General features: G+C 41.7%; 1 protein-coding gene across 1 annotated transcript in view; it reads right to left on the bottom strand.

Annotated features, from left to right (window-relative positions):
• Positions 1-23129, bottom strand: part of LOC121640415 — a 601409-nt gene that overhangs the window by 538260 nt on the left and 40020 nt on the right. The window contains exons 7-9 of the mRNA XM_041986133.1: positions 21994-22215; positions 21821-21922; positions 15442-15768 (exon numbers count right to left, since the gene is read on the bottom strand). Coding sequence (XP_041842067.1) covers positions 15442-15768; positions 21821-21922; positions 21994-22215 — 651 coding nt within the window. The remainder of the gene's footprint in view (positions 1-15441; positions 15769-21820; positions 21923-21993; positions 22216-23129) is intronic.

The following is a 23129-nucleotide window of genomic DNA, read 5'->3' as shown; positions in this document are numbered from 1 at the left end:
AACTGAGCTTAGGAATTAGAGGTATGACATTACAGGTGTTATCTATTCCTATAGCATGCATGCACTGTATTGGCTGATCTACACACTGTAACTTACTAACACCACAAAAAAGGTCATAAACACGGCCCAAAAGATAATGGGCTGCCATCTCCTCACACTAGAAGAACTGCAGCATTCCCGCTGCCTCCGGAAGGCTGGCTAAATGATCCAGGACTCCTCTCACCCTGGTCACCACATATTTGATCAGTTACCGTCAGGCAGACAGTACAGATCAATCACTGCAAGGACAAACCGGTTCAGGGACAGTTTTAACCCGACAGCCATAAGAACCCTGAACACATGGTTGAGTAGATGATAATTCCACCTCATGTGCCTTAATAAGTACCTCCTCTTTATTATGTACTGAACGCATGTGCCTTAATTAAAATCAGAAGATGTTGCAGTAACTATATTTTATGCTATATAAAATACCCTGTATAGTTTTACTTTATTTTACTTTTATCTTATTTTTACTTTATTCCTCTTATTTACAATACCTTTTATTTTATCTTATTTATTATGATTGTTGAAATTATTCTAATTTATTCTATTCTGTTTTATTCTGTTTTGCACTAACTGGAGGGCTTTGTAATTTCATTGCACTTGTTGCAATGACAAATAAAGTTCTTCTCTTTAAATGGCACCATTGTTTATACCATCTATTATTATTATTATTATTATTATCATTATTATTATTATTGTGGCTTTGATGATGTTTTGTAATGGTTGTTATTGTTATTACTAGTATTAATTATATTGCTTAATTTGTTGAATATTTTTATGTTTCATCTTGTCTGCTTTGGAGCAAAGAGGATTGTGATAATATTTATCATTTATAATATTATTGTTATTTGGTAAGATTTGTTCACATATAGAAAATGCAGGACACGTGGGGAAGCAGGATAATTAAAAGGAAAATATATTGAGACGGGAAAAGAGGTGGGATCCAATAAGCTTTGCCTTCCTCCCTCTTTTAAGAACACTGATGTCTTTAATTAGAGGCTGAAAAAAAAATCATATGACACTGCCAGACACATTTGAACCTGAATCACATGACTTCACATGGAGCCATAACACTGATGACACTGAAGCTACAAAAGAAGGAAATAATGGGATTCTTGTCCTGCAGCAGCTGCTGGGATTTGTCTGGAAGTGAGTTTTTCTGCTTATCAGTGAAGTTTAAGTGTTGCTGCAGCAGCGATTAAAGCCACGCGTTGCAGCATCGTCCTAGACGACCACTTCAGCTCTCATTTATCTACAAGCTGAACGTCATCCTCCATGTTTTTCTCTCGTTGTCTCAGTGTTTTGTGTCCAGTGGTGTCGGACTGGGGGGGTAAACGGTACCATTTACCCAGGACCCACTGCAGGATGGGACCTTGAAAATCCTGGAATGGAAATTTTTGTGTTTCGCTTTAACTTTGTTAATGAATTAATGTGAAAAGCAAAGTACCTTTGTCTGAATGAAGGCTGAGAGAATGAACTTAGCATTAACAATAATGATGGATGATGTGTGAGGGCCCTTTCACAGAGTTACACACTGAGCGCAGCCAGACAGCCGGAGCAGAAAGTCACGTATTTACCACAGAAAGAGACGTCTGGACACCAGAAAAGGGAGAGGAACAAACACAGGGTAAGAAAATGAAGTGAGGGGCAGCAGCTTGTTTTCATCTCTTAGAGCAGAGAGGTGAGCAGCACCTGAACTCAGTCTGAGCTGATATCAGCAGCAGCCGTCTGCAGGCAGCAGGTTAGGATTCATTTAGGGACACAGATTGATTACTATCAGAAATCCATCAAAGTTCTTCCACTAATCACCTGATTTTTACCGATCTTGTGTTAAACATCAGTTTAACTTTGTATGGATGTTTTAGTCCCAGTGATCAATCAGGACGTATTTGGTTTCAGTTTCATGTAAATTCAGGATGGTGAAGACTCTGACATCATGTTATCTGAAAAACTGAATGCACCAGACCCCGAAGTCTGGAACGTTGATAACTAATGATCTAGCATCAGTTTTTAAATGAATAAAATAAAACAGGAGGAGAATTTTACAACTTTAAGCCACAATGACTGATGAAGAAGTCAGAGTCTGATTATTATTTCTCCTCCTGCTGCTGCTTCTGAGTCAATACCTTCTAAAAACATCTAACCTTGAAAAAGGGAAAAGGGCGGTCTCATATTTATTACTGAATTTCTTCATTCAGTGCATGAAGTAGAAAAGAAGGCAGGGACATGAATCAGAAAGCTGTCCAGCCTGCTTGTTAGAAGACACAGAGTAGAAGAAGTTTACAGTCAGACAGGAGCTTCAACACTAAACATGACTTGTGGGTTTGTTGCTGTAGCCTAGCAACAGCTTTACTGCAGAACAATCATATATATTGAACCTTTCTGCACCACTTTAACATTGTAGCATCAGTGTTAGCAAAGCTTAACATCATGGACCACATGGTCCTCAGTTCCAGCAGCAGGTCCATCATCATGTCCAGGTGATCACTGAGGATCTGAGACCAGATGAGCTCATGGAGGAAGTTCAGCTTTTCAGTTTACAGTCAATCATCTGTAGCTGCTTCAGACAGAATAATCTCAGTTACATGAAGTTTTCTTCTCCTGCATGTTCTGCTGTTAGCAGCTTCAGATCATCTGGTATCTGTCCAGCTTGTATGGAGTTTGTCCTCCTCGTGGCAGAGAGACAGATAGAAGATGGAGGTGTAGAACAGGGAGGTGGAGGTTGCTCTGAAGGTAGTGAGGAGGAAAGGAAAGCAGAGGAACAGGAAGACAGTGAGAGGCGGAGCCATGCAGACGAGTATCTGCCAGATGAACCAGGAAAATGGCCAGAGAAGCCATTTTACCGTTTCCAGCTTAAACTAGGATCAGATTTATCAGCTTAGTCTTCTACCGTGGGAAAAGTATGCGTGAGAGCTATCCATCACGTCCACATAGGGGCCCACCAACAGGGCCCAGAATTTCCTGCTACGGCCCTGTTTGTGTCCCTTGGTCCATCTTTTTAATGTCATGTTTGACTCTTAAATAAAATGATTTCTTTCTTCTTCTTTCCAGCTTTGAGTCTCTGCAGCACAAAAGTCATTTAGTCCATAATAAGCAGAACTTTTCCAGCACACTGATAAAAATGATTTTCTCCTGCTTGTTGACATGAATCACCGTCAGTATGACTGGGTGGAAATAAATCAACGTACTTAAAAGCTGCGACTGCAAAGCATTCTGGGACGTAATAATTCCTTTACCTCTCATCAAGAATGTTCCAGAGTTTTCTTTACTGAAGGAGGCCATAAAGGAAGCGTTTCAGCTCGGTTCCTCAGTGTTTAAGCAGCCGCTACTCAGATACTTCCAGCTCATTTCTCTCACTGACAGAGTTTAAGTAAAAAGACGCCTTCATGACACTAAGAGTCTAAAACAAACAACAACAAGATGCTGGAGTCCAAAACACACAGCTGATCAACATGTGACATCACACTGACTCCACTCTGACATCACTGATCACTACTGATCAATACTACGTCTGCAGGCTGGAACAAGTCCTCTCTTCATCCATCGTCCATCAGATCCTTCACTGATATTTTCTCTCTGATCCAAAGTCAGATTGGATCAATAATCAAAGATCAGACTGATTGATCAGCCATCAGAGGAGTCGGATCTGCTTCTGTTCCTGATGTCCTCTGATCCTGGACCTGAACTCTCCCTGCAGAGGAGACAGAAGACAGTCAGACAAGAAAACAAACAAACAAACAAACAAACAAACAAACAAACAAACCTTTGACTTTCAGCTGAACTGCTTTCAATCTCATGGGATTTCCTCCCCTCCAGACTTGACATTGGTACCGTCCACTGTCTCCATGTTTGGGATGTTCCAGAGTCAGATTGAGGTCTCCAGTTTTCAGAGAATCTTGATTCATCTTAGTTCTACTTCTGTAGACCTGGTCCTGGTCTTCAGGTTGATCAGAACCGTTCTGGTACACGTGGACCATCACTCCTGGTTTAGGTTCAAAACGCACCCACTCCACTTCAGCTTCTCCAGGCAGGTCAGGTGTAGTTCTGAAGGGCAGCAGGACAGACTCCGCCCCCTCCTCCACCTCCACCTGACAGCCTGAGAAGAAGAAAATCAGCTGATCAGCTTATTGATGAGTGATCAGAAAGTGGGATCAAACAGTGGGTGAAGATCAGATGATCCAGTGTGAAGAAGCTGCTGCAGAAGCAGATCCATGAAGAAGTGAGTGGATTTAAAGCTGCAGCTGCTCTTTCTTCTTCTTCCCATCACAAACATCATGTTTGCAGAGAAGAAGAGAAACTGGATCAGTGAAGAGACTCCAGCTTCACATCAACATCACATCTGAGAAGCAGCTTTCCAGCCTCATTTCTTCCTATCAAACAGCAGCTTTGATTCTCACTGGATCCCACTTTGCTCCAGTTTACTGTCAAATGATGATCAGTGAATCCAGATCAGTCCCAGTGGAAGCTGCTGCTGAGCAGACTGACCTCAGATCTGCTGCTTCCTCCAACAAACTGCATCTCTGACTGGATTTGTTCCATCAGTCCTGGTGGAAGCTGGAGCATCTTTGCAGGATGAAGCAAACGTGACAAAGCTTCAGTCTCTGAGAGCAGAACCACAGCTTTCAGTCCCAAATCTCTCCTGATCCACATTCAGCCCGACTTCTGGACTTTAGGACTCCAAACTGGATTCTTTGTCCTCCTTCCTCCACTAGTCTGAGCATCAGATGATTTCTGCAGCGTTTGATCTCAGAGATGTGGAGGAGAAATTCCCTCACACTCACATTTCCACTTCACACAGCTGATCTGGGTCTCCTCAGCACAGGATGCTGCAGGAAACAGTCCACTGGCAGATCCCAGACCAGCTTCCATGAAGGTTCAGGTCTCCATCTGAGACTCAGTGAGTCCATCTAACACACACTACACCGTCCAACACACACACATGGAGAGGTGTGTCAGAAAGCTGGAAACCAGTTCAGCTGGAAGTGGAAACTGGTCATGTGTGAAACATGTCAGAAAGTCTGGAAGTGTGTGAGCTGACAAGAAACAGTAGAAGAAGAAATGAGTCCAGCTGTGAGGAGGAAGAAGCTGGATGCTCTTTAAATGTGAGGCTGAAGGAGTGTTTGTCCTCACACACACACACACACACACACAGGTCCCAGTGATGAGCCTCCAGATGGAGGAAAACTCTCCATCTTTATGTGGGTGTGGATCAGTTGAAGTTTCACTCAGACACGTTTGTGATGGAGCTGCTGTTTGTGTTGGTCTGATGGAAAGAAGAAGTCAGCAGCTCTGATGGTGTTTGATCCCACTGGTAGAAATGATTCCCAGCAGAACCAGTCCCTTTTGTTTAGGAAGGATCCAGTGGAAGCACTGAGAGGGACTTCCTTCCCCCGGCCCCCCACAGAACCCCTCCCAACCAAAAACAGCCTCTTTGCTTCTGGACAGCTGCGTCCTGTTTCTCTTCTCCACCATCAGGAGAAGATACTGGCAGTTCTTCCAGCAGAGAAGCTTCTAGATGCTTCAGATGATCTAACAGATGAAAGTCAAACAGCTTCAATGAACACACACGTTTCAAAGCAGCTCAGATCAGAGCTGGAAGAAGCTCCTCTGAACACAAACACATGTTCAACACGGACCTTCTTCTTCTGTCTGGAAGCTTCCTGTCAAACACAAAGTCCACTACTGGGAAGCAGCATACAGGAAGTCCTGATCATGTGACTCCTTCAGCAGGAAGAACAGAGGAAACTTCAGCCTCTGCTTCCAGACGGACTCGTCATTAAAAGACAAAAGGTCTTTGTAGAAGCACCTGAGCTTCCTCATCCCTTCATGGAAACTCTCACACTGGGAAAAAAGAGCAAATTCTCTGGAACTTTTCCTGGAAAACTAAACACATGATGTCATCAGTCAGATGGTTTTTATGGATTAAATCCTTTAACCCTAAAACACCCCCTCTACCTCCATCCCTCCCTCCCCTGCCCACCACCAGCAGCACTTTATTATTTAATGACAACAAAAGTTCTGTTGGGTCGGATCTACGTCAGCGGGAGAACAGCTGGAGGCTGGAAGATCATTCTACATGCATGAGAACATGGATGATGGTTCCAGTACATCCAGTCTGCTTTGTCTGGTGGAACCATCAGCCAGTTCCAGTTCAGAAGAGTGTGGTGATGCTGGAGAAGATGGGGGCATCACACCGTACAGGACCGAACCGTACCGAGCGGACCTCCTGCCTTCCTGAGAGACGGTGGAGAAGCAAACATGGCCGCCGTAGCAGGGAGCCCAGACTGGTGTGTTACTGGTGTTCCACACATTATTTATTCAGAAATGTGGTTTATTTAAAGCTGATTTTCTAATCAAGTCATAGCAGAGCGTTTCTAATAAAACTGAGATGTTTACTAGCTGATAGTGGGACAGAGATCCTGTGGAAATAATTACATTTCACATTACTGGAATTGTTCTAATATATTAAATGATGCTGCGTTTGTTGTAATCTGAGCAGAATTTTTACTCTAGAATGATGAAGGTGGACATATTGACTGTTTAAAATGTGCATATTCAACTTTGTCCAATAAAACCATGAAGCCTTGCTGGTCCCTGACTTTTCCTAAAACTACATGAATCTTCATTAAAACTAGGTTTAATATTTAGTCTGTAAACAGAGGAAATATGATCATTTCTACCTATTTCAGCTTATTTCCACCACACAGGATTCTGTGCTGTTCTATGTTTAGATTCCCGACGTTCTGGATCAGACCATGTAGACGTTTTCTGTAAAGGCTGATATGCAGAGATGGATCCATGCTGGATTTCATGGCCAAAGACGGCGCTGTGCCAGACGGTCGCCTGTTGCAGCAGCTCCCGTGTTGAATGTGTTTTTATGTTGTTTTCCTTCCGTTTTAGTTTTTCTACACCAGCCAAACGGCACGATTTAAAACACTATGGAGAACAATTTGGGCAAAGAAACATTAGAAAAATTTACTTTTTATTGAAGGATTTTCTTTGTCATGTAATTTTGAAAACCGCATTCATCCAGCTTTGGCATAAAAAACTCATCATATTCATGCTGAAATAAAATTTAATTTTAGATAAATCTTGATCATATTAAGGAACGTTTTAGTGGCTGGATGCTTTTTTTTTTTTTTTTACCCATTTCAGTTTTTATTTTCAAGTATTCGCCCAAATTTGTTGCATAAATAACTGAAACTATTACAGGACAACAGCTCAATGCTGTATGAATTTAGAAAACCATTTAAGATTATTTAAATAAAAATTATTTGGTAGCAGAGCTGAAATTAAAGTAACAGGGTTGAATTTACGTCTTACTTTTGATTGTAGATCAGGACTTAAATGTGAGAAATAGAAACTCAGAACCACAGGAATGTTTTCATAAAGGCTGTAAATTATAACTAGTTGTCATCATGTAACATTTGCAATAAAGGAACATCGAGCAGGAATAAAATACAAAAACATTTACACGTGAACAAGAACACAAGTTGGGTGATGTCCATGTTTAACAATCATGGCTGGACAAAGTGTCCCGTACGTCTCTTACAACGGCCAGGTGGCGTGAGGGAACGTTCTTTGGGGAGGAATGAGGGTCAACACATCCTCAAGAGGATACCAGTGGAGATCATCCCTCAATGTCCAGAAAGACTATTTTCCTACTCTGCATACATTTCACCTGGCAGTGGGCCGCATTCATCTCTTGGATGATGCTGGTAGATTGTATGGTCATACACCAGGACACACCATTCTCCCACATTCTCTGGATAGCACCATTGCTCTTCTTCTGGTGAGCTGTGAAGGGATCATCTGTGTGGTTCTGTGTAAGATTGAAGCTGAAGCACTTTGTTTGTTGGCAATCACGCCCCAGATTCCCTGTGGCAGAGCACATACAGCTGACATGGTGGTAGAGAATCTTGGCGGGTGACAGAGTGACACCTGGTGGAGCCTCATTGTAGACGGTACAGCTGGAAGGTCAGCTGGCATTTCCTCCACTGCATCTTCCACAGCTGCTCCTTAATGGAAAACTATTTCACCTGGGATTGTCCCTCACTCAGAACCTGGTACAAGGAGAAAGCTGTGGGAATATCAACCCCTTGGCTGACAAGCCTGCCTGCCCTCCTCTTCAATGTGCCACCACACCAAAAGTTATCTTTGAGATTGCTCCAGGATCATTTTTGTGCTCACTGTGGCCCACTGAAGGTCGGTGAAGGTCGGTGAAGGTCGGTGATGCGATCGGTGGCTCTGTAGTGGTCTGTATAGGTGTTATTGCTGCGTTCCTCACATCCCCCATACACACGTTTCTTTCTTGAGGTGTTGCATGTGATAGCGTGGGTCAGGCTCTCCAAATCTGATGTATCAGTGATGTGCATCTGGTGAAGCTTTTTAGCAAGAAAGCCTAAATTTTCATGCAGTTTACACATGTATGTTTCACCATCTGCCAGTGTTGGATGCACAACCCAGTAGGGGGAAGTGTACAAAACAGTGAGCATGATAGATGGAGGTTGGTGTGTTCAGCTAAGAACTTCAAATGGAGGATCTTTATTTAATCCACCAGTAATCGATTCTGTACTTTCTTCTTCTTCTTTTGTCACAGTTTGTTTTGTTCCTGTTGTGATCCTGCTGACATCGTCACGTAAAAACAACAACATCACTGTTGATCTCAGCTCGGCAGCAAGACCCTCATTTTTCTTCTTTTGGTACCTGCAGGCATTTTCAATACCTTGTTGTTTCCATCTCCTCCTTGAAAGTCCAAACACCTCCTCTGCCAATCTCTGCAGCCTGTGCTTCTTTAAGATTTTACTAGTAAATATTCCTGCGATTGTTTGTCGGTGACTGTCTCTCTTTTAAAGTGTGTACTTTGTCACTTCGTACGAACTTCTTCAGCCACTGCTGTGTGAAAAAGGAAGGTTCTTCTTAAGGATGTGCCTGAGATTAACCGAAGCAACTTACTGACCGTAGATCTTGGAGACAGATGTTCTTCTTCAGTCTTTGAAGCTGCTTCCTGTATTTTTCTGCTTTGTGTTCAACTTTTTTCAAAGTTTCTTCAACTTTCTATTTAATTTAGCTTCTTTTTCTTCTGCCCAGATCACGTTGCCACAAAGAAACATGTTTTTATAAATGTCTTTTATTTCAGCTGCAGCAAAATAGATGTTTGCTGTAACATTGTGAATACTTTGGTAATTGATCTGTGCTTCCACTAACTTGCATCCCTACATACTTCTGTCCTGACCTTGACGTTCCAGGTTGAGAAATGACTGAAGATTCTGGGCTGACTGGAGGGTGTTTAAACCTCCAAGTAAAGTTTTCCTAGCATTACACCTCTTGCGAGCCTCCAGTTCTTTCTCTGGGCACGCTGATCTCTCAAACTGCAGTCTTTTTGCCTTTTTTCTGTCCTGTTTCTACATCTTTCCTCCATTTCTCTCTCTTTCTAAGTACTGCTGTCTCCTCTGTTCATCAGCATCACGCCTGCACGGTACCGTCTCTGTTTTTCAGCAGCACTGAGTGGCGTGCAGGAACTCTGCATAAATACATTTTAAAAACATCATGTCTATTGTAAATATTCAGGACATATATAACTTACAATTAAAAACATTTACAGTAAAACAGCTGAATTTATGTTCAGTTAATAATCCAAGAAGTTTTTACCACATTAACATTATGCTGCCAGGTGGCAATAAAATGAAAAGAGGGGCTAGTCATATAATAAATACTACAGTAATACTTTTTAAACAAGCATATTATGCTAAATTATACACACATTTAATCTTACTTTAGGTACTGGATTGGCCCTTCTGAGTGAATTGAAATAGATGCAACCCTGTTCCTGCAATTTAAGTAACAGGGTTGAAAATCAATGCTAACGTTAGCTTGTATTAGCGACAATATGCTAGCTGTGAAATGTAATGTTACTGTTAACATTGAGGACAGAGTTGGTTATATTAAATAATAAAGAAAATAACAACTGAGTAACAGGGTTGCTTTGGTTAGAGCGACACACTCAGTCACGGCTGCAATGTTTGAGAAAATATGAAAAATCTGCAGAGAAACCTGAACCTTGGTCTGTCCATGCTGTTAGCATAAACCTTGATGATGTCATGTGACTGACTGTTTTTCTTCTTCTGCCATGCTCAGTAGGTTTTAGTAACAGGGCTGCACGCATGTTGTGGAACAGAACTTCAGCACATTATTACTGTTATTTAAGATATGCTGATTATTAAGTTAACTGTTCCAATAATAAAACACTTAGACAAGATCGTCCAAAACAAGTGCAGTAAAAACTTATTCCAATGCTTTTATTTGACATGTAAGTTTGTCGTCTAGAAGTAAGGACATGAGAAAAAGGACATTTTAGAGGGTGCTTGAGGTCTATATGGTAGCCTGAATAATATTTTGGAACAAATCTTCCAACAACTATATTTACATTTTTCCTCAAGAAAAGTAGAAGTTACACAAGCAGTGCATGTATTAGTGTACTGTACACACATTACTTGATATTTTACAGGTGGGACGTAAAATGTCCTCCAATTCTGGAACGTTCCATGTTGTGATGTGAGCTCAGTCTGGTAACTTTTTCTTTATTTCAGTTAATTTAATATACACTTTATTTGTAACAATGACCATTTCTTTTATATTTGACATTTTATTAGCAGCTTTGGCTGGGTGGTTAACTAACTGGTTCACACGTTTAGTTGACTCATTCCAGGCTTCCTACAGGTTTTTACAAGTTAAATTTAAGACTTTTTAAGACCTTTTTAAGACAACTTGGAACAGAATTTAATACCTATTTCACGGCCACATTGTCAAAAATGACTCCTAGAATTGAAGAAAATGTATATATTTACATCAGCAGTGATTATTACAATGACCTGGGTGTGTGTGTAAGGTGCAATGCTTCATTTACACTGCTTGAAAAATGTGTTTAGCACCTTCCAACACAAAGCAATTCAAAGTGCTTTTTATCAAAGCAAGACCAGCCAGTAGAAGTCAGGCAGCGACAAGCAGCAGCTGACTGATCATTTACAGGAATAATGGACTTGACTGAGCTAATGCTGAAAACTACACAGCCTTTTATTTATAGTCTCAGTCTAGATAGAAGCTTTATTAAAACAAAGCAGTCTGAAGTGTGTCAGCTGCTCTGTGTCACGCTCTTGGAGTTTGGCGTGATGCGACGCACACAGACCAGCGCGCGCACACAGGTGAGCAGACTTCTGCCAGCACCGCATACAGTCATCTACCACCTGAAAACACACACACTTTTATTTGTTTGTGTTTGAAACTCTACCAGGAGGTGAAACACTCGCTCTCCACCGAGGAGCAACCGGAGTGTTTCTCTCACTGCGGTGTTACGTTGATGAAGCCGTGCACATCACGGGAACGCGCACAGCTGAACATCCTGAATCTGACGTCATTTTCATTTCTAAGTCGCATTACGGCTTAAAATGGATTCACTATTCTTTACAGGCTTTGTTAACGTCACCACGTTTTCTGAGATCTGAACTTTAAGAATATGTGCGGCGACTGAATAAAACTGTTTAATCAGGACATTTAACAAGAAACTTTTTTCTGTCCGGAGTTTTTTCACCGCATTTCAGTCATTTATGGAAAATTTGTCAGTGATGAAGTTTGGAATTTGCGACGTGACTTCACAGCAAGCTGTCATATGATCTTTAAATGATTTAGTCCTTCCCACATGTGTCATTGTAGGAGCCATATTAGTATATGTAAGGGGAAAAGCCACCCCCCCCCCCAAATATATTTTGTTGTTATATAATTGTGTTCCTGTTGTAATATATTTTTATTTTTCAAAAACTGTAATTCTATCCCCATAAGACATAGCGCTGACGAACATGCATGATTTCCCTACCTCACCACCAGAGGGAGTATCCCCTGAAGTGAGTAGGGCAAGAAGGTAATCTGTCAGGGCCAGTTGTTGCATGAAACGCACCCTGACAGGAGTGATAAATACATGCTATGTCTGTTTACAGAACTGTTCCATTAAAGGCTCCATAAAAACCCACATGAGTGGAATCGTCCTTCTCAAGGGTGCAACATATATTTGCATAATTATGAGATGGCACAGGTGACTTGCAGCATCGGCATCTGGGTGGTGGGTGTGTTGCTGTGGGCGTGTGTGTGTCACAAGGTTTGAAAGGTACCAACTCACAGGTGTTCTGGATCAATGGGTGAGAAAGTGGGGTGAGCTCGGTGTGGTCACATTTTCTGTTGACTGTGTAATCGTATAATTGATAGTATAAGTCTGTTTCATTTAGAATATCGTTTAGTTGTTGTCTGGATTTCTTTGGAATCATGAATGGAAAGAATAAACGTATCGCTGCTGAGACAGAAGTGCATGGGAATACTTTGGAACACGCGTCTGGCAGATAACCTCGAGTTTAGCCCACAGCGGCCTTCAAATAAGTTAGCGTTTTGCCGCAACAGTCATATTAACACAGTAATGTTGTAATGGGGAAGTTACCTGTTCCAGAGCTCATGAATAAATAATTCAGCAGAACTGATTTTAAGGTTGTTATTTATAATCAGGTTATTAAGGCTGTATGTTATTAAGCAACACCAATAATAATACTAATAATAAAATAGTAAATAATATAAATGAGTTACTTTAAACTTGACCAGCAGGTCCTGTGCTGTCGAGTGTCCCATGAGACCCCAGGTACCTTGAATGAACCTGTCCCTAATCCCAGAAACATGGTGGACATCCAGCTGCTTGGTTCTCGTGGTCAGGGTTGGGGTTCAGCCAAACGTCGCGCGGAGGTCGACTTTAGTCGATGTTGCTGCTGAACTTGTCACCCTGCCAGATGGAGCCTGCGAGGTACAAATACCTGACGGTCCAGACATAAACACAGGGGGAGTTTGCTGTTTGCTTTGAAGGCGGTGATATGCTTCGCTGGTTGCTCATGTGCCTCCAAAGCCTCGATCCCCATCGTTCCCAGTTTGATGTTCTTCTTGCACCGAGCTTCGAATGGGTTCTCCACCGGTGTCAACCAGGCCGAGAACGATCCTTTGTCCAGCCATGTAATATTACATTTACACTTTCCCATTTTACTCACCGAACCCACTAAATCCTCAAGTTACTGTCTGCTAGCTTTCTTTCACACGAAAATAAAGGCTCCGTGTGTGTCGAGCTAAATGTTCCCCAATCATTTCTCCCTGCAAAGTCAGTGATAATTGGTTCCTAATTTCAATATAATGGTCGGGTTGGAACGGGAGGAAATTACTTCACTTCCGTCACTTTGCAGTTCAGACATTTCCCAACACATTTTAACTCAACACAGCATTACAACTTTAGACCGACATGATTTAAGACCTACCGTATAACATTTAAGGACAAACTGTCTAATTTAAGGACTTTTAAGGTATTAAATGCACACGCTGCATAGTCATGTGCAGGTGCTGCAGCAGGAGCAGAGACCTGATCTGAGCTGCTGACACTTCTGAACAGTTGATTTAAGCTCATAGTAATTAGTGGAGACGCTCATGATCATATAAATCTCCTCTTCTTGCTTCATATAGCCGAGCTCTTACTTCTGTCATGCTGTCTGGCTGTTCTCCATCACTTCAGGTTCCTCCACCCCTGCTCCGCTTTTTACTAATATTCAGGCTGTGACAATAAAAGCAAAGATAAAAGCAAAAAGCAACAGAGTGAAAAACAGCTTTTATCCCAGAGCTGTCTCATGCCTGAACTCTGCTTCCATGAAGTACTGAGTCATTTGGCTGAAATAGAGCCTGTGCAATAATTCTTGCTGTCCGTCAAATGTTAAATGTATTTTAATTATTTCATTTCATCATTATTTTATCGGGAGTGTGTTTTTATCTTAACATGAAAGCTGCTTCCTCAGGTTGGTTGCACCCTGTGCAACGACAATAAAGTGGATTCTGGTTCTGGTTCTAAGTTTAGACTTTGATGGTTTCTGTGGCAAACAAGACGACAATTGTTGCTTCACACTTTGTTTCCTAAAACCTTCTTTGATTAGAATTAGCTAATGTTATTTAAGCTCTAAACTTCTAAAGGGAATGAATGAAGTTTAAATGTAGCGTCAGAATTACCGCTGGTGTTCTAGTATTAAAATAAAAAGAGTATTTTTATTTGTACAGGGGCCAGTGTGATCTGTACAAAGATGGGGACTCCAGTCTGGGACTGAAAAAAAGAAAAGAACTTCCAAACCCAGCTGACAGCACCACAGAATTCCCAGCAGCCCTTAAAGACTTTTGTCATGAATTCAGAGCAACCAGGCCTGAAATCCGTCATCTGTCAGCCGTGAGAACGTCAGCTGCAGATTTCCAGAAACCTGCTGCAAAGACTGTGGGACTGGCCAGGTGTGAACAGCTCAACTAGAATGCAGATGGAAACGCAGCGTACAGAGTTCCAGTCACTGAACTCTGGGATGGACTGAAAAGACAAAGTCATCTGGTCTTAGATGAATCTGTCCACTTCCTGACCAGACTCACAAAGCTTTCTGATCCATATGGAGGCATCCAGCATCCCGCAGACCTGGACAACTACTGGGACACATTGAAAGCAGCTCTGCTGATATTTCTGGATGGACTTCTGTCCAAAGTGTCAGCAGCAGTTAAAAGAAACTGTGTCCTCTCCGGTCCTGTCCAGACTGGCTGAATTAAGGAGACCTGACCTTAATGGACAAAACCAGCTGTCCTAAAGTCAGATCCAGGACAGCTAGACACACATAAAGCCCACCTCCCCACGCTCCAACCCCCTCCATACGTCATCACAGGACTGTGGTGCTGAAGGGGCTTTTAGCTGCTCGAATTAAAGTAGAATTTGACTTTTACACACTCACAAAGAAAGCAGGAGGTTTTCTGCATATTTGGGATGTTCAGAATTCACTGTGTTCAGGTTGTGAGGATTCTTTGTTTCTCCATTTCTGACTTGTTATCTTAAATGTTTTAAATAGATGAGAATGGACATGTTGGAACAAAAGTCCAAGTTAAAATAAAAAAAAATTAATTTTTCCTACATTTTCACTCTTCTTTACAAGATAATTGTAATTTTTATTTTAATTGTTAAATTTTATAATTATATTATAATTATAATGATATAAGTGGTTGAGCATGATATTTCATGTTCTCTGTTTGTGCTTTAAGGTTCTTATTTTATGTCCTGGACTTTGAAGACCAGTTAAATAAAGATCTCATATTTGAACTGGTCCTGGTTCCTGTGCGGTCCTAAGGTCCAATCAAACAAGAACTCTACGAGCAGCGTTGTGAGACTGCAGCTAAATGCTGAACTCATTCAATCACATTTACTCTCACACACACACATTTCACTTTCACCTTCTAATCACACTCTGATCAGTATTGATCACAACTGATCAGCTGATTGGAAAAATACTCAAACATCAGATTTAATCCACTGACCTCTGACTGTGAGACGAACTTGTTTCTCCATCAGGATGTTTCCCTCCCTGCTGTAGACGCTGCAGGTGAAGGTGGTACTCTCTACATCTGTAGGGTGTTTCAGAGTCAGACTGAGGTTTCTAGATTGTAGAGGGTTTCTCTCCATCACTGTTCTGGTTCTGTAGAACTGGTTCTGTTTTTCAGGCTGGTCAGAACTGTTCTCATACACATGGACCCTCCTGTATTTATTATCCTTCCACTCCACTTTGGCGTCTCCAGGCAGGTGAACTGTGGTTCTGCAGGGCAGCAGGACAGACTCCGCCCCTGACTCCACCTTCACCTGGTAGACTGAGAGAAACAAACACCATCAGCTGTACAGACAGCAGCAGCAGCTCTGATGGTCACATGACCGTCTCATCCTGGTCTCTGGGTCTCATGCTGGTGGAGGACTCTCAGTGTTCAGACAGAAGAAGTTCCAGCAGTTTCTTTGAGGACGTGGATCAACCAGGTGACCTGAGCTCACCTGACGTCCATCACACGTCTGACAGAAACCAGTGAAACCAGTTTCTGATGAAGACCTGTTTTCTTCTTCAGGACATTTGGAGCAGCTACCAAAGAAGAAGTCAGAAGCTGAGGAGGAAGAATCAGATGAATGGATGAGTGAGGAGAGAGTGGAGTAGATAAAGATCAGAGAGCTGAGAACTCTCCACTCCTTAAACAGACGCTGGCTGATCCTCCACAGTCTTCATGTCTGACACACATCAGCTCAGAAACATGAAGATCTGATGAGTCTTCTCTGATCTGAACCATCTGAAGCTGAACTCCACCACGACTGAGCTCAGCTCCAGGAGGAACATGTACTGAAGCTGCTGCATCCAGCTGTTTACCACTACAGAAGAAGAACAGCTGCTCCACATGGAGACTCTGTGTGAGATAAATGCAGTGAAGCTTCAACTCTGTTTGGTAAAGTCATGATGTGGAGCTGCTTCACTGGTGAAGGACTCAGTCTGAAGGAGCTTTCCTGACTTCTGGAACAAAACCTGAACTTTCTCTTCACATTTCTGTCTCAGCTTCTGGAACAAATCTGACTGTCAGAGAACCACAAGAAGAGGGGAGGAGCCAAGATGGTGTCATGTTAAGACATACGTTTTATGTGTCCTAAAATTCATCTGCATTTTTGTATTTTTTACAGTTACACACCTGATAAAAACCTAAAACATCTAGAGGGTGTGCAGAATTATTAGGCAAATGAGTATTTTGATCACATCATCCTCTTAATGCATGTTGTTCTACTCCAACCGGTACAGGCTTGAAAGCCTACTACCAATTAAGCATATCAGGTGATGTGCATCTCTGTAATGAGAAGGGGTGTGGTCTAATGACATCAACACCCTATATCAGGTGTGTATAATTATTAGGCAACTTCCATTCCTTTGGCAAAATGGGTCAGAAGAGAGATTTGACGGACTCTGAAAAGTCAAAAATAGTGAGATGTCTTGCAGAGGGATGCAGCACTCTTAAAATTAACAAACTTTTGAGGCGTGATCATCGAACAATCAAGCGTTTCACTCAAAATAGTCAACAGGGTCGCAAGAAGTGTGTTGGAAAAACAAGGCGCAAAATAACTGCCCATGAACTGAGGAAAATCAAGCGTGAAGCTGCCAAGATGCCATTGGCCACCAGTTTTGCCATATTTCAGAGCTGCAACATCACTGGAGTGCCAAGAAGCACAAGGTGTGCAATACTCAGGGACATGGCCAAGGTAAGGAAGGCTGAAAAACAACCACCACTGAACAAGACACACAAGATAAAACGTCAAGACTGGGCCAAGAAATATCATAAGACTGATTTTTCTAAGGTTTTATGGACTGATGAAATGAGAGTGAGTCTTGATGGGCCAGATGGATGGGCCCGTGGCTGGATCAGTACAGGGCAGAGAGCTCCACTCCGACTCAGACGCCAGCAAGGTGGAGGTGGGATACTGGTATGGGCTGGTATCATCAAAGATGAGCTTGTGGGACCTTTTCGGGTTGAGGATGGAGTCAAGCTCAACTCCCAGTCCTACTGCCAGTTTCTGGAAGACACCTTCAAGCAGTGGTACAGGAAAAAGTCAGCATCGTTCAAGAAAAACATGATGTTCATGCAGGACAATGCTCCATCACATGCATCCAAGTACTCCACTGTGTGGCTGGCCAGAATAGATCTAAAAGAAGAAAAAATAATGACATGGCCTCCTTGTTCACCTGATCTTAACCCCATAGAGAACCTGTGGTCCCTCATCAAATGTGAGATCTACAGGGAGGGAAAACAGTACACCTCTCTGAACAGGGTCTGGGAGGTTGTGGTTGCTGCTGCACGCAATGTTGATCGTGAACAGATCAAGACACTGACAGAATCTATGGATGGCAGGCTTTTGAGTGTCCTCGCAAAGAAAGGTGGTTATATTGGTCACTGATTTGTTTTTGTTTTGTTTTTGAATGCCAGAAATGTATATTTGTAAATTTTGAGTTGTTATATTGGTTTCCCTGGTGAAAATAAATAAGTGAAATGGGTATATATTTGGTTTTTGTTAAGTTACCTAATAATTATGCACAGTAATAGTCACCTGCACACACAGAAATATCCTCCTAAGATACTAAAACTAAAAAAGCCCCACTCCAACTTCCAAAAATTTTCAGCTTTGATATTTATGAGTCTTTTGTGTTCATTGCGAACATAGTTGTTGTTCTATAATAAAATTAATCCTCACAAATACAACTTGCCAAATAATTCTGCACAGCCTATATGCACAGATAGCTCTCTTGGCGAAGCTCGAAGTCACATGCCCAACAGTGAGAAAAACAAGAAGACAGCCAAAACTCTGAAGACTCCAAACAACCACTTATATTCTGAGGTGAGTGATAAATGTAGCTGCATAAACATGGAAGAAGAGGAAGACATAACCCTGAAGCCTCTCCCAGACACATCGTTAAACAGCCCGCCTCCCAAGAACAGTAACAGCATGGATCCCTCCTTGCTGGAACTACAAAGAAATATTATCAACACCATCAGAATCAATGAACGAGCAGACAAACTGGAAGGTTTGATTAGCAGCAACATGGAGACGATTTAAGAACTTAAAAATCACTAGAATATGTTCACAATGAAATCAATGACATAAAAATAAGCAAAGATGTCATAAAAAAAATGAAAAAAATCTTTAAAAACTTTCCCTCAGGATCCGTTCATGATGTGTTCTGTTAAAGCAATCCAGGCTTAGAAGAAGTCGTTCTTGTGCAGATGACATGAAGTTGTGGAAAACTCAGAGGGGCAGTGACACCTGGTGGTCACATGGCCCAGACCACTCAGCTGGGGTCGCCCTCCTCAGAGACAAATAGAAGAATCTAAAAGACTCAGATGGCCGTTGGCTGATTGTAACTATTGAAATATCTGACCAAGAGTTTATACTGGGAAATGTCTACGGTTATAACTCTTCCACATCTCACTCATTAATGCTGGAAGAATGAGAGGAAACGACCACAGCTCTCATACAGAAACTCCCTTTGGCTAAAATCCTTCTAGGAGGCCATTCCAGTCTGGTCTGAGGGCTTAGCCTCTGAGTTTATAAAAGGTGTGACAGAGAAAAGGAGATATTTCTCCAGCTTCTGTAATGAAGCTGCTGACAAAGAAGAACGGCCGCCATCATGGCAACAAGGACTCGCTCTCATTCCAGAAGCAAATAAAGAGATTTTCCTCCGTGATAACTGGAGGCCAATCACTCTTTAAACAATGATTGTAAAATTATTGCTTCTGGTTTAGCAAAAGGTTTAAAGTTCGGCCTAAATGAAGTCACCAATCACAAAGCGGCTTCATGAACGGTCGCCATGTTTCTAACAACATCCGCCTGTCATCCACTTGATGAACTACAAAGATCTAATTGATGTTCCCCTTTAATTCTAGTCTTAGATCTTCAAAAAGCCTTTGATGCTGCATCTCATAACTTTGTCTTTGACTCCCTCAGATTCTTCTTATTCAATCATTTCTTCTTAAAAACAATAAAAACCTTGTATAATAAAACTCCAGCTCCATCAGGGAACATCACCAGGTCTGAAGGAAGAAGAGGTCTTCACCAGGGATGCCCCATCTCTCCTCATCTTTTCCTTATTGTGGGTGAAATTCTCCACCTACTAATCACTCAGCATTCCTTTAAAGGCTTCACATTTAATGAGAAACAAATGAAAACATCCAGCTGGATGAAGAAGCTTCTCTTTTCTTTAGTCCCCTTTGTCCTCTCTGTTGTTGGAAACTTCTCTGAAGCGTCTGCTTTGAATGGAAATCTGAATAAGTGTGACATTCTCCCTGTTAAAGACATTTTACACACTCATATCGGTGCTATTCCAGTTAAAATAATAGTCAAATACTTCAGCATTACAATCTCCAAAGATGAAAAACAATGAAGGAAAATCTGAACCAATAAAAAAATCAGCTCTCTCTTTATGGACGAGAGCTATTAAGTAAAGCTGAAGGTCTCTCTAGAACCTCTGATGTATTTTCTCCTGTGGAGGTAACCAAGGAAAACATGAATCATTTAAACAAACTCTTATTTGACTTTATCTGGAAAACAAGCCTCAGAAAATGGTAGAAGCTGTTCTGTGCTTGTCTCTCTCAGAGGGAGGCTCATCGTTTAGACTTCATGCTCTTAATGTTACAATCAAAGTAAACTGGTTAAAGAAATTCTTAAAAACCCTGATAGTACGTGGAACATCTTCCCAAATGTTTTATTTAAAAACTAGCTGGTCTGAAGTTCCTATCAATACGCCCGTATGCTGCTGGAAAACTTCCTATCAAGTCAAGTTTCCATAGACGAGTTCTCTTGTGTTGGTTCTTCTTTCTAAACACAGCTGTTCTCCACACAGGTTCTTTCTGTGGAACATCGCCTGCAGCACACACACAGATAAGTCTGTTCTACACACACTGCTTTGACAGCAGCATCCTGCTAGTGAGGCAGCTCTGTGATAACGATGCTCAGTTATATTCATACGATGAGTTTAAGAGCAAATCCAGTGTTCCCGTTCCTCCAGGAGAATATAACACTGTTATTAACGCCCTCCCATCCGGTACCACGGCTCCATCACGGTGCCACCAAATATACACGTTTCCTTCAGTAGAACTAACCACAGTGTTAAAGTGGACGGAGTTTCCATCTTTGATAAGAAGGTTAACAGCGCTTTCATGAGAAAACTGCTTTCTACTAAAACAAGCTGCTGGATACAGATGGCTAGAAGCATCACTAGATGGTAGAACCTGGAACGCTAGATCTGCTCCTCCCTATAAATTCATACTGCCCAACAAGATGAAAGAACGGCTCTTCAGAATTACACATAAATATTCTCCTGTTAACTGTCTCATTTATAAATAAAAACACGCTTTAAGTAAAAAGTGCAGTTTTTACCAAAATGACTCTGAAACTGTAGAACACTTATTTTGTGGACGTGTCTAATTTCTGGTCTGACTTTCAGTTTGATCTCAAGAAACATCTGGATAAGAATTTCTCTCTAAATGAGTCTGACCTGATATTTATATTTAGAAATTCTAACTCCACTAACAATGAATCATATCATCAACTTACTGATTATTTTGGCAAAGTTTTACAAACATAAAATGAAATTCTTGAAGAAACTTTTCTCTTTTTCTCTTTTTAAAAAGTCTGAACTGAGTTCTTATTTTAATGTACTTCAACAAGTTGAAATGTGGTAAAATAAAGCTTAATAAAACCTACATCTGTGTAAACTTTATAAATATATCATTGTTTGAACCTCCTTGTGAATTATCTGTATGTAGTGTTTATTTTTGCTTTTTTAACATGTTGTGTAGGAGCCATATTAGTATGTTTACATATTTATGAGGTGGCACAGGTGACACGCAGCATCGGCATCTGGGTGGTGGGTGTGTTGCTGTGGGCGTGTGTGTCATGAAGTTTGAAAGGTACCAACTCACCGTGTTTAGGATGAATGGATGAGGAAGTGGGGTGAGCTCAGTGGTGGTCACATTTTCTGTTGACCGCGTATCACATAATTTATAATAAGTTTGTTTCAGTTAGAATATCGTTTATTCATTAGTTGATTTGTTTATTGGAACTATGCATGGAAAGAATAAACGTATCGCTGCTGACTCAGAAGTACTTTGGAATACTTGGAAACGTGCGTCTGGCAGATAACCTGAAGTTCAACCCACAGTGGGCTGTTTTCTTTTTGTTTCTATGTTCTTGTTACTGATCATCTATGATTATGTTTTGCAGCATGATGTACGTGTTATAATTATAAACTTTCCATTTGGAAACACTCAAAAAAAAACAAAAAAAAGCACAAGGAGACTCATGATGACCATCAGCATTATGGGTAGTGTAGTTTTTTAGACTCACCTGACATGAAACAGAACCTAAAATGATATAAAACACCAGCAGAGACAATAAGAACCAGAACCAGGAGAACCAGAACAGCTGTGGCCCAGGATGGAAATGGTTCTGTGGAAAAAAGGAAAAGTTATGACCTCTGACCTGTATCTACATCTCTGACCTGTATCTACATCACTGACCTTTGACGTGTATCAGAACTACTTTCTGTCTCAGGATGTCTTTGTCTCTGTAGACCGTGCAGATGTAGCTTCCCGTGTCTCTGTCTGTGGGGTGTTTCAGGGTCAGACTGACGTCTCCAGATCTCAGCAGGTCTTCGTACATCTCTGTACGGTCTCTGTAAAACTTGCTCTGCTTCATAAACTCCTTACTTGTGCTTGGATAGACATGAACCATCATTAAATCTGGATCAGAGCGAGTCCACTCCACAGTGACGTCTTTGGGCAGGTCAGGTGTTGTTCTGCAGGGCAGGATGACAGACTCCGCCCCCTCAGTCACCTTCACCTCCTCCTGAAGGTCTGAGAAGACAGAAGAATGTTATTTAGTCACAGCTTTTTCATTTTTTATCAGGAACAGAAAGAAAACTAAATAATTTTACACCATTTTAGTTACTGGACTCTCCTGAATACATGAAGTGAACCACAAACATGCAGTGGTTTGCTAATATCTAGACCAGTTCTACACAAACCTCCAAGATGCCGATGAAGGAACCTCTCCACCACATCTGGGACTCTCAGACCACCTATCTCTGTCCCTGATCCCTGCCTATGAACCCTCATCTGTAGACAGAGACCTTTAGTAAAAACCGTTTCAGTTTTACAGACTGGGGGACATCTGCAGAGGGGACAGACCTGGACGCTCACACATCAGCTGGACTCTCCTCCATCAACGTCTGACCACAACTAAAACTGTTGAAGTCTTCCTGAACCAGGAGCCAACAGTGAGAATGTGGACTTGAAGGCAACTCAAGATGCTGCCTTCAAGTCGGGGATCTGCAGGTTTATAAAGACCCACCAGAGCCTGGAGAAGGACTCCATGGACTGCACCCTACCGGGCTCTCTGAACCACTTTTTCATTCACTTCAAGTATCACAACAGAGAGGCTCACACTGATCCTGGTCTTCCTGAGAAGAACCAGTCCACCAGCAGTATCAGGTCAGAACCAGCCTGTCCAGCTGCTCTAGATGGACTTACTGGACGGATACTGGAGTCATGAGCAGATGATCCAGCAGAGGTTTTACAACCATCTCCAACCTCTTGCTACAGCAGTCTGTGGTCCCCACCTGCCTTAAGTCAGCCTCCATCAAACTGTCTGAATG

Source organism: Melanotaenia boesemani, chromosome 5 (genome assembly GCF_017639745.1).
Source record: "Melanotaenia boesemani isolate fMelBoe1 chromosome 5, fMelBoe1.pri, whole genome shotgun sequence".
In the NCBI taxonomy this organism is placed as follows: domain Eukaryota; kingdom Metazoa; phylum Chordata; class Actinopteri; order Atheriniformes; family Melanotaeniidae; genus Melanotaenia; species Melanotaenia boesemani.
Note: the sequence above shows the minus strand (reverse complement) of the source record. Positions and strands in the feature narration are given on the sequence as shown.